Genomic DNA, 12,314 nt, shown 5'->3' with positions numbered 1-12,314 from the left:
AACTTCCACTTCGTGACTGAGTCAAGGTCAGCTCCTGCTTCCACTGACATTAGTGGGAGCAGGATCAGACTGTCCCCATGGGATCATGGCAAGTGTCTCCGAGTCTCGGTTTCTTCACGGAGATAGCAAAACTCACCTACAGGCACAGGGACATGCTACTTTTGTCCAGCACCATGACGCCCTGCAATGCTACATGACTACCTAACCCCGAGCACGGCATCCCTTCCCCTTCGTAAAGAATTCAGAGTGTGAATGCTTGTCCACCTACGGACGGACGGACGGAAAGAAACACACAACACACAAGCAGTACGAAGGAATTAGTACTGTATTTGGTGTGATTGTTTATGAAAAAAAAATCAACATCAGGGAATAAGTGGGGGGGTACAAGTTAAATCCACTGGGGATGACAGAATGTTCATTTTACACAGGATCCGGGGGAGAATATGAAAAGAAGACATTTTAACATCCCTGCACTAGCAGTTTGCCGCCTAAGCTCTCTCCCCCTCCGGCCCATCATACCCGCTGCGTGCAATGCGGTGGCTATAGCGGACTGTGCTTCCCTATCCAAGAGGATGAGAGCATACGAGTGCCCACGGAGCAGCCCGGCATCCCGACCTGGTTGCCGCACTGCGTTTGTTCAGGGTGCTGCTTCTCTCCTGCGACCGGGGGTTTGCAAACAGTAAGTAATGGAAACCTGCACTTTCCGTGTGGGAGGTCCTGGTACATCCTGACTAACAGCACATGATAAGGGGGCTCCTGCATGTCATGACGGCTTACAGGAACTGCCGGAGCCCTGCCTCCCCCCAAAAGGTGTAACACTGCGCTGCTCATCCAGAGCACCGCGCTGCCATTGACCTCGGCCCTGCTCAGGAGTCAGAGAGATTTTACTTAAGAGATGCTTTGGTGATGTGGCTTGGAGGGGTTCACTGCCATTTCTTTCCCTCCGGAGGGAAGTGCAGACACCCAATAAAATAACTACAATGATTAGTCCATCAAACCATGCCTTCTGCTGAAGTTCTTAATGACAGCTGCCACCCTGCACTGATAGGCAGGATGGGTGGTGAAACACTCGGGTCCCTAAGTATCACTCTCAGATGCAGCAAGGAAAGCTGTCCTTCGGAGCATGAAATCTTTGTACTCATTAACAACAATTATCCCTCTGGAGTACGGCCAGAAGATTGGGTAGGCACCATTAGCTCGTGGGGCGCTAGGATTATTAATACTTCCACTCCCCACTGCCTCGCAGACAGGTCCGTTGGGCCACAGTGTGGTACAGGAGGGACAACAAAGAGCCAGGTATGCAAATCATCCTCGAGGATTTTGAGTTTCCAGTACCATCTTCCACCATGACACACGTTTTGCCTTTCAGGCGCCGCGGGAGTCAGCGAGTCTCTTCTCCCGGGCAGCCCCTGGTGTGCGGGGACCGGGGCTCCTTCCCCTCCCCGGGCAGCTCTCGCGCTGCCAGGCTCCCGCGGCAGCTCAGCAAGGACGCGGCAGAGCTGAGCAGTTTCCATCGTCTCCATGGTTTCACGTCTCTTCAGAAACAGATCAGCTCGCATCATCTTTGTTTGAACAAGCCTCTCGGCTTTACTGTAAGATACGGTACAGCGTGTGCCGCACCGACCAGTGCTACTGCACACAAAAGAAACAGCGCAGAATCTGACCGGTTCGAGGGAAAAATTTCAGTCATCAATAAAAGTGAAGGACAGAGAACACAGACAGCAGGGAATAAAACTAAACCCACAAATTGCTTTGTCTTTTTCTGGCACTGAAAATTCCTTCCTCAACAGCATCTGGCAACTGTCTCAGCCAACCTGTACTTTAAAAGCTCTTGCTGGATGGGCAGAAGGAAAATAATTTACTTGCTCTGTGTGATCATTGTTATTCCATGTTGGTTTGAGGTCAAAATGGTTCCAGGATTCAACGTACACAGAGATGCAAAGAGTATATTTCATCTATCCAGGCTGCTTTAATCTCAACTTTATTCAGACATTTACGTTTCTCCTGAGTTATGTCCCATTGCCTTACTTAGCAGTGCTGCTATCCTGAGCTGCAGCAAGGCAGCAGACAACACACCTCTTTACACCAGAGAGTGTACCAATATTTGATTTTTACATAGAAATTTTTACTATGCAAGTTAAACACATTTTTATGCATGTTACCTTTTTTGGAGGGGCAGATTTTAACTTACCTCAAATTGCAGAAAAAAATTTAGACAGAAATACATACTCTGTTTTAATTTTCTGGAAAAATGCCCACATAAATGCTTTTACATTGAATAGAGCCCTAAATGCTATGCTTTTAACGTCGATAAAACCCCAAACCTGTCACGCAGTGCAACCAGTGTTATTCTTGAGAAGTAAAGAAGGAAGAGCAAAGGCACCAAACATCTCAAAACCACGGAAGAAGGACACAATGAACCTGTGTTTCTCTGGCCAGGTTTGGCCACACCACTTGTCTTTCACAGCGGTAACTGGAATTGTTACTTCCCCACAAGAACAGACAAAAAATATGTCCTGGACACAGGCTGTTTAAAATATGTTCTCCCAATTGCAATAGTATCAGATGGCAGTAATTTTGGACCAGATTTTGATCCCCTTATTCATGCTGGCAAGCAGTCGCCTCCACAAATAGATCCACTGACTCCCATGTTAGTAACTGATTGTCAGCGTGAGTAAAAAGATCACAGTCCTTTACCCCACTTTAATGTTCGGGCCGTTCCAGGAGCAAAAAAAAAGTTATTTAATTTCCAACAAATCTATTCTTTTTCAAAGACTCAATTAAAATCATTCACCTCCTGAAAGGCAACCACATGCGTCCGCACGCAAAGAGAATGCCTCATTTACCAACGCAATGTCCGGACTGTAACTAAAATCATGAATACCAAAAGAAAAACTTGCCACATCCCCTGCGTGCTGACCTTAACGTTCAAATAGTCTCTAACAGGGCAGGGACTACATCCAGCTTTCAAACGTCATGATGTGGGTATCCAGAGAGTAAAAGTAAGAGGTGACTTAGGTGCTCAGTTATAAAGATTCAGAGTTATGCCAGCCAAGAACCAAGCACACAAGTCACCGGAGATTTAAATGTGGAATGTCAATCTGCTGCCATGAATTCACTGATTTATGAGCTAATTTTGTACCATAGAAAGTAAACAACACACAGCCATGAATGCCTTTCCCCCGGAATACTCTGTTTACGTGGTATTTTGAGAAAGCCAAAACAATCTAGTACTTAACCGCAGAGGACTGTCATGGCGAGTTCTGTGACTCTTGACTTGAGCAAACTCCGGGATGAGCTGTCTTAGCTAATATATTATTAGTTAATCAATATTAGATAATAAACCCCTGAGGTTCAGGGTTTGCATCTTTCTGGGGAAGGCATCAGCCAAAGAACAGTGAGGGAAAGTGCTTGAGAAACAGGTAGTGGCAGGACGCAATTATAAACTGTGGCTGAGTCTGAGGAAGCCAATGTCTCTTCTGTTGAGAGTGCCTGTAGTCCTCAAGAACAGTTGAGAAACTAAGGGATGGAGATAAGAAAAGAAAGCAGCTTTCTCAACCCCAGGGATAAAAAAAAAAATCACAAGTTGAGCCCTTGAACAGTATGAAATTGTCTGAAAAAATATCATAGCTTTGGAAGTACTTTTATTTGCTCTGGGTTTTGAGTCTTTAGGAAGCCATCACTTCACATTTTCAAGCTTTCCTCTACCACCTGGAGGTTAGAAATTTCATTAAAAAATATAGGCGAAGATGCTCCTGCAATCATTTGACTTCAGCCGTTAACGCTTCAAGAAGATCCCCGTAATGCTGAGGGGAAGAGCGTGATTAAAAGACAAGGTTCCCTCTGATCTGAAGAGGGGAGATGTGTCTTCAGCCAGCAGTCCAGGCATTACAAAACATAATCACTACCTCATTATTACTAGTATTATTAACAGAAAAGCTGCTTGTGTCTTCAGGCAACTCTGGCGTGGTCAGAGCTGGGAGGTGCAGAGCACGGGAGCCAAAGGCTCTGCAGGACGCAGCCCGTGGGGAGCACTGCAAGTGGGGAGCTGAGCCCACTGCCTTCTGCCCATCCACCTTCCACAGCCCTTCCCGGCCTCCCCCACCTTCCACAGCCCCTCCCGGCCTCCCCCACCAGGCCTCTCGTAAGCAGCCGGTCACGGTGGCAAAACCAGGGGAATGAAACACGTCTACCCTTGCGGTCAGGGCTCTGACCTTTTGTTTTTCTGGTCTCTTTGCTTCCACGGTACATTTCTACAAGTTATTTTGAAACAAACTCTTTTCTGGTGGGAGTCTCGGGCAGCCCCCAGCCCTCGGGGGAAGGAGCAGGATCGCACCCACTGCTCCTTTTGGTACGCTCTTGGCGCCATCTCATGGCCAGACAACCCAGACAGCCGTGCCGAGCTGGGCTGGGTACACAGCTCCTGCGCTGCGGAGGAGGAAGGCCATCTTCTTCAGATTGCCCGTAGCTGGTCCAATGCTCTTCTCACAAGCAAAATGATTTTAAAGAGACCATAATCTCACCTATGCTGGTGTCTTTTAGCAGACCTAGACAGCCTTTTGAATTCATGCGTGTGAACAAGAGGACCATATCCCAACTCTGCAGGCACATGTTGGTCTTTTTCAACCTTCCTTTCTATAGAAGAGAAGTCCAGGTGCGTGGGCTGGAGGAACTCAACACCCTTCATCAGACTCCCAGTCTGGATGTCCAGCAGAACATGGCTGCAGGACAGCCTGCAACCCCAGGAGGTCAATCGAGACACACGCTGTGTGTCTGATTAACACCAACTGAAAAAAATATCTGCTTACTCTTTCCCCAAACGCTTTGTTTCTGATGAAGGCATACCTTCTAAAAACACACCTGGCTTGGCTTTGAGGACACTAGGAGATGGAGTGTCCCCTCCTGGTCCTAAAAGAGAACTGCACTACTGACAAAATCTCCAAAGAAACTGAAGAGGATTTACATGTGAAATGCTGATTCTGCAGCAGAAATGCCCAAGGTGAAATATCTGGATCAGGATGTGAATTTCTCCAAACTTATCAGTGCTTTTAACTCAAGGTGCCCATAAAACCATCTCTCCGTCTCTCTTCAGTACATGCAACTAAAACTCCACCTTTCCCATAATGTTAAAAGCACCCAAGATCTAGTTAAAAGACTGGTTGTTCAAGTGTGAGGTCAAGCCCGAGTGCTGGGGTTGCAGAAGTCAGGGCAGAGCCAACTCCTCACATGGGTATGACAATGTTCAGTGAGTATTTCTGTGGAGTTGGTGCAGGCAGGAAGGACACAGACTCTTGATGATATTTCAGCACAGAAGCCAAAATACCTGCAATCCTGAAAATGCTGAAGAGCACTGTGATGTTCTGGCATGCTGGACTTTACCTCCCAGTGGTTTCAAGCATGTCACATACAGAAGGAAGAGCAATATGAATGTCACCAGTCACAAAGCCTATGTGACTTATTAGACACTTAGTCTGCGACTGACCTAACTCAGTAAGCATTTGGTCCTTACATGGAGAACATGCCTGAAGTTCACAGGCATATCCCGTCACTGTTACAAACACGGGAAACAAAGCAGGCCCTCCTGAACCTCTTGTCACCTCACATGGACCTTACGGCCAGTTTTCTCACTCAAATACCTATTTGAAGACATGAAAGTAGCCAGAATGTGGGCAACAAAGTGTGTTGTACTACGCACTCACTACAGTCCTCAGCCCCAGACTCTCCAGTTTGGTGGGTGAGGTGCTGGGAAGGCGCAGCTGGACATAGTGTCTCCTTCCATCCATCTCTGGCTCAAGCCAGCTCCTTGTTCGGAGTGAATGGGAGAGGCTCAGGGCACATTATCTTCCTGAGCCCAGGAGCAACATATCAAAGTCTTTATAAGGCAAGGAGCCACAGAACACATGCACTGTAGCGGGGAGACAAGGGGAAAGGAAGCTCTGGGAGGAGTCTTTAAGCGGGAGACAACAGCAACTCCGCTGAGGTTGTGTTTTGTGAGAAAGGGTTGGGGCTGAGCCCGCAGCTGGGTGCTAAGGCACCTCCGCAGTGTCAGATGAGAGCCCGTGCTGGCTGGCTTCCTCTCACACCTGGGGATTCGTGTCACTCAGCAGCTCCTGTGACAGTCCGGCCCGGCTGCTGGCCACGTGGCAGAGCCTTGGCACGGGAACTGCACAAGAACTGGTTCTGAGCCGGAGCTGTAAGTGCTGGAGGAGGGAGGCTTGTGCTGCTCCAAAGGCACAGAAATAGCAGTGCTCGTTAAAGGTGGCTGACGATTAACCAATTCCCCTGCCAATTGCCCTGCTCAGCAGCCTTCCTTTCTGTTGTTGTGGTCACAACAAAATACCATTGATATGAACACACAACTGACACAAACATACAGGGAGATCATATGAACCCTCTCTGGAGCAGACTGTATATCCCTTCCTTGGAAGGTAATATCCCAAGCAGGATCTGCCCTAAAACCCGCATCACACAGGGGCTGTAAAGTGCACATGAACCCTCATGAACTCCAAAGAAGTCAGTGGGACTACACAAATTTTAAACAACTGTGAAAGGATAAGCAGGCTCCCGCTGTTTAGTGAGCCAAAACGTGTTATGCAAACAGTGTGATTCTGCTCTCACATCAATTTTGCATCATTCCAGCTCATGGTTTTCAGTAGTTCCTCTCAGCTGACATCCACGTAAGTGTTGGAACAAAAATAATGCTTATAGTGTCTTTCCTCATTCAGTTGTTTCTCTAGAGCAAAATTTGTACCAGTGCAGGGACCAGTCCCGTGTTTCTGTTCTCGACACATTCTGAGCACTGAAATGCAACGTAAAACGATGGCCCATGGTATGCACAGGTCACTGCAATGCAATGCCCTTCCCCCCTCGCTCCAAACCCCCCCACTAGCAAACTGCATGGGAAGTGAATTATATTAAGAGAAGATTACCCCTTCACTGGTTTTCTGCAAATCTGAAGAAGTGTTTCTTGTGTCATTGCCTGCGTCCCCAGCATCAGAGCTGCTCTTATTTTCTTCCTCTTTGCAGTCCTTATCATCTTCATCTCCAGGAGATTTCCGTGACTGCTTGGAGGATTTCTAAAATGATCAACAACAAAATTAAAAAGTAAAAACTGAGCTTCAGTCATAGAAAGACACTTTTGAAATGTATGTGGAAATGCTGTCTGATCACGTGGCTTTCCCTGTTCAAGGTGAATATTGGGGAGGACACGTGGGGTGAGAAGTGTTTTTCAGGTGAAGTAGCTGGAGTTACTGCCATCAGTAAAGCAAAAGGAGAAATTCCGTGTGGAACACAGGTTGGCAGCACAATTGACTGTAAGACAGTAATAGGAGATGGGTATTAGTGTTGGGTCACCTGTAGGTTTTGCTAGTTAATGAAACAGATGGTGCCAGCTTGACAAAAGTTTTGATTAAACACAGAGATGTAAAATGAGAATAACATTAGCAGAGCTGCTTTCCATACTTTTTTTAGTGCTGTCAGCTTTAATATATTAACATTAAAGCCATGTGGAACCAATACATCTTTTCTGCTCCCTTTATGTTATGCAATTCTACAGTACAAAAGGATAAATTGTGGCATTAAGCCACCATTTTCCTAATCCTCTGTTTGCCCAGAGTCTTCTGGAAAGAAGATGGTAGACCAGACCTGAATTTCTAATGTAAAACACACAACGGGGGTGAAATTACTTAATACATTTCGTTCAGCGGATGAACCACAAAAACTCCTGCTCTCCCCCAAATTGAGCCAGGATCACATTGTTTGCTTGCTTCTTTTCATTTCATTTAGTTTTCACTTTCAGAAAAGAATAACATGAATGCAAATGAACAGGACTCTGCCACACTTTCCACAAATTTTTAAGCGAAGTACAGACCTGGAGGCACACATAGAACTGGAGGAAGTGACTACAATGTTGCTCCCTTTCACCCAAGTGACAAATGAGAAACGTATCCGAACCCAAAGTTGTCACTACACGGGTGATTACCTTCACCAGCCATTATGAGCCAGTCTGAGACACATTACTCTCAGCTTCCTCATCTATGCTGTTACTTAGATATTAACAGGTCAGGTTGGTACTACAATGCAGGTCTTTTATCTACAAATTGAGTGCCCTACTCCCTGATTAATTAATCAGTTCTTCCTCTCTCCCATTGCGTATCCTGTACTGAAGTATTTTACACTCGGCTACAACAGGAGCAGCTGAGCACGTCTGACTCTACCTTTTAGCATGGCATCTGGGGCGCTCACTGGCGATGGGAGAGGGAAGCTTGAATTCTTCCAGACACGAACCAAACCTGAACTCATGTCTCCCAAGAGACACACTCCTAAAGCTTTTTTTTTTTGCTCTTTATGGGGAAATATCTATCTAAGATGATCAAACCTATCAATCTGTCTTTGCATGGATTTTCTTTCCAGCCCTTCTGAACTCCTTCCCATACTTTAACTTCTTTCTCAAAGTGTGGGCACCAGAACAGAGCAGACTATTTCAACTGCTGTCTCGCCAAGGCTGTCTACAAAAGCAAGAGCAATTCCCTTTGCCTGCTTGAACACCATCGTTATGGTACTGGAATCAAAATGCCGGAGAAGGAAGAATGGATTGCCATACGGTGGACAGTATTCTAATTATAAATGTACATGGGTAACAATGGAAAAACTCAGAAGATAACCTTTGAAGTGTAGGATTTTTTCCGTTTTGAGCCTGCTTTTTCATTCTTTCTTTTTCCTTTTCCATCCTCTTCTACTCGATCACCTTCCTCCTCACTGCTGGCATCTGCTGTATTTCCTCCTTCTCCCTCAGTTTCTGATGAGCTCTGTTGCTGAATTGCCTTTAAAGTAACAATAACAATAATAAAATAAACAACAAAAATGTCACTAAAATCTATTACTCAATTTTTGTTCTGTACTGAAGACAGAAATACTGGTAACAGACAGCTTACACTTTAATTGCTAGAATCAGGAAGAGCTCAGGTTATTCTTGCAATTATCAAGAAAAAGCACTGCAAAGGCAATTTTCTCAGTCACCACTTGAAAACAGCTGCAGATTCTGGGATAGCAGGTTCTGAAGGGTTTACACAGAAACAGAAGATCCGATAATAAAAACGCGCTTGCCCGAGAACTAGGGGTTGGCTCAGTGGAGAGACCTGGCATGTTCTACTTTGGGCAAACTACGGAAACTTTTAGACTTTGGCTGCAATAGGAGAGACTTACACAGGAGAGAAGATGGCTGTTACAAATCCCCCCGAAGGGCAATATCTCTGTGCTCAGAAAAAGCAAACACTGACCAGAAGGCTGAGAGCACTTTGACAGTCCATCTCCCACAGACTATTCACTAGATTTTTTTAAATCCCCAAGTGTATGCAAAACATCTGTAGGGCTGAAAATATGAAACAGGAACTGAGAGGGGCAGCAGCTTGTCTGCAGGTGGTCCATATCTCTGGTTTGTAAGGCTTTGTGCTAATAATGTAATAGGTGTTCGCCTTCTTTTGGAGGTGATTTCTGCCTTCAAAGGACCACATTTTTTTAACGAGAAAAGTTCCTTGGTTTTATACAGCCCACCAATTACTTTTCTCCCCTTCCAGCTTCACTGAATTCTGCTGTGGACATCCAACAGGGAGAGCTGTTGTACAACAGCTACTATCTCCTAACAGCAGCTTAAGCCTCCACCTTCTCACCCCTCACAACTTCGGCAGTGATGTCCGATGTGTTTTTTACATTACCAATGTAAAAATCAAAAGTGCAGTGACCTTAAGGTCTGTGTAAAAGACACTGAACCTGATACAAAAATAAACAACAGAATGAAGAAGTCAGAAATTATTCATGTTTATACTGCAGTAAATAAAACCTTCCATTTTTAATTCAACTAAATCTGCTGCAGAATTTTCCACTTCGCCACCTCAGACTGCCACAGAAAGCAAAGGGCTCTGCAGTATGATGAAAGTTGAATTTGTCACAGAGTGGAGGATCACAGTTGTCTTTACATTACACAATCACAAAAGCCAAAACCAGGACCTTCCACATCCCTCATACAATGTTTACATTGACAAGAAGTCTCTTCAAAGAAGAAAACAAGAAAGATAAGTAGGAATAGAAGTGAAAGTCATTTACCTGATATCCAGTAAACTTTACTCCGGGGTTGTTTTCTATTTCCCACAGGCCTTCATTAAACCCTTTTCGCTTGTTCGACTTCCCAAACTTATCTTTATATTCTTTATATGGGAAAAGGTCTTTGGGCCCCAGGAACGCGCTGCATTTTAACAAAGGTAACATTCGAAAAATGACTTGAATTCCTCCTCTTCAAAAAAACGACAAACATTAACAGTGCAAATATTTTCCCCATTCTTCTGCTCATCCCATCATTTCTTTTTCATTTTTATTTATTTGTTTGTTTATTTATTTAACACACTGGCTTTGAGTTACTGCTGTGAGTCTGAACTAATGGATTGGCTCACCATCCTGATGTCTGATGTTGCAAAATCACGCTGAGTCTCTCTAGAAACAACTAAAACAAGTCTCATTTATTATATTAACTGCTGTTGGGAACTGGCACTTCAACAGTTTATGAAAGGGATTATATGACGTACTTGCCTGCAATAGCAAGGGACCAAACTTCCAATCCTATGTGTTACAAACCTAGAAAGGCCTAAAAATACCCTCTGAAAAGCTAACGCATGTCAGGAGTGCCTAGAACCCATGAGCCAAAACTTACCCCTTGTCCTACTGGAGAGAGAAAGCGGTGGCATTTATTTTTATCTGTACTGCCAGAAAGCCTGGGAGCTTCTTTCTTGGAATAAGCCCCCCACGTGCTAGATTCTGTGCAAACACAATAACAATGTTCTCTTTCCCAAAAATCTTATAATTTCATATAAGACAAGAAACAATGGGTAAATATAGGCAGATGAGTAATACAAGGGAACAATGAGACACACGGGGTGCTTGTGGCCAAATTGTTTTTTAGACAGCACAGCAAAGGAGGGATTTTGTGCTCTGCTGCAGCCTAAGTCAGCTATGCACTGGGCCAACTCATTTCAGGCACAGGCAGCACAGTAATAAAAAAAGAATACTGGTGATTTATCCTGTTTTTTCTACATACTTTACAGTAAAATTCTAACTTCTTACATAAAACTGAAAAAAAGCACAATTTCCATTTCGTTGGGTAGCTATATCCAGTATGTTTACTGCGCTCTGTATCATGGCACTGGGATGGCCAACCATAAGTTAAATTAAAAACAGTGAAAGCAAAAAAAATACTCCATTCCCACATGGAAGATTCTGTGTCACCAATGACCGGAGCTGCGCAAGTCACAGTGCCCTTCACTATAATCACTGCCCTACTTTCCTGATGATCTTTGCAATTAATGTTAACTCTATGGTCTCCATTACCACGGGATCTTGGAGCTCCACCATTTACAACAGATTTATTCTTGTAACATCACCACGAGGTTGGGAAGTTGCCCTTTTTTGCATATGGGCTTCTGAGGCACAGAGAATTGCCCAAGGTCAAACTCAAACCGATAGCGAAGTCCACAGGAAAACCCAATTCTCTTCAGTCCCAGTCTAACACCTTCATCACAGGATCGTATTTCTTCCTTGCTGTAAACTTTATTTCAGATTAATGCCTGATTTATGCCCTGCTTCTTCCCAGCATTTATGAATGTGCAAAGTTTCATTCACTTAAATCATCGCACTGGCCAAGAAGTTTGCCAGTACAGAGCCAACTGGTGGCTAAAGGCATCAGATGACGAGTCTCTGGGGAAAGAGCTTCCTTTCAACTAACTACACGGGAGAGAGTGTGGCATCCACACTCAGCTGTCTCATTGAGAAATATCTCAATTATATAATTACAAAGCCAAGAATGCATTTCTACCTGAAAGCCAAACAGCGATTTCCAAACAAACAGATGTCTCCTTAATATTAAAGGCTACAATAGACTAAGGGACGTGAATAAATTATTTTATCTATGCTTTTGCTAATACTAGGAGATGTCTCCTTGTTGCCAAAAACACATGCAAACAGTTCTAACACAAATAACAAAGGTAAACTGTATGAAACTTACCACAAGCTACCTTCACTTAGCTCAACAGTAATGTATGGAAATGTTTCTACAGGCTTTTATATACAGTAAACACTGAAAAACTTACCATGTCTTTGTTTGAAATGCATTCATTGCCACCAGGAGAGTGTAACAGTTGCCACTGCTCTGCTATAAAACTAAGGAGCTGCAATCTACAGTTCATTTTTAACAATTATGCTTTTTAAATTATTAAGGTAGTAACTACAAGCTGTTTTCTTGTTTCAGATGTCACAGTCAGATCATGAGC

The 12,314-nt window shown here is 44.4% G+C and overlaps 1 protein-coding gene across 1 annotated transcript in view; it reads right to left on the bottom strand.

Moving 5' to 3' along the window:
• Window positions 1-12,314, bottom strand: part of HDGFL3 (HDGF like 3) — a 38,808-nt gene that overhangs the window by 1,931 nt on the left and 24,563 nt on the right. Inside the window, exons 3-5 of the mRNA XM_054213812.1 lie at window positions 10,102-10,240; window positions 8,664-8,822; window positions 6,930-7,076 (exon numbers count right to left, since the gene is read on the bottom strand). Of these exons, the coding sequence (XP_054069787.1) occupies window positions 6,930-7,076; window positions 8,664-8,822; window positions 10,102-10,240 (445 nt within the window). The remainder of the gene's footprint in view (window positions 1-6,929; window positions 7,077-8,663; window positions 8,823-10,101; window positions 10,241-12,314) is intronic.

The sequence above is a fragment of the Rissa tridactyla genome, chromosome 9 (assembly GCF_028500815.1).
Source record: "Rissa tridactyla isolate bRisTri1 chromosome 9, bRisTri1.patW.cur.20221130, whole genome shotgun sequence".
Classification (NCBI taxonomy): Eukaryota; Metazoa; Chordata; class Aves; order Charadriiformes; family Laridae; genus Rissa; species Rissa tridactyla.
The sequence above is the reverse complement of the archived record's forward strand: the minus strand, read 5'-3'. Positions and strand labels throughout refer to the sequence as shown.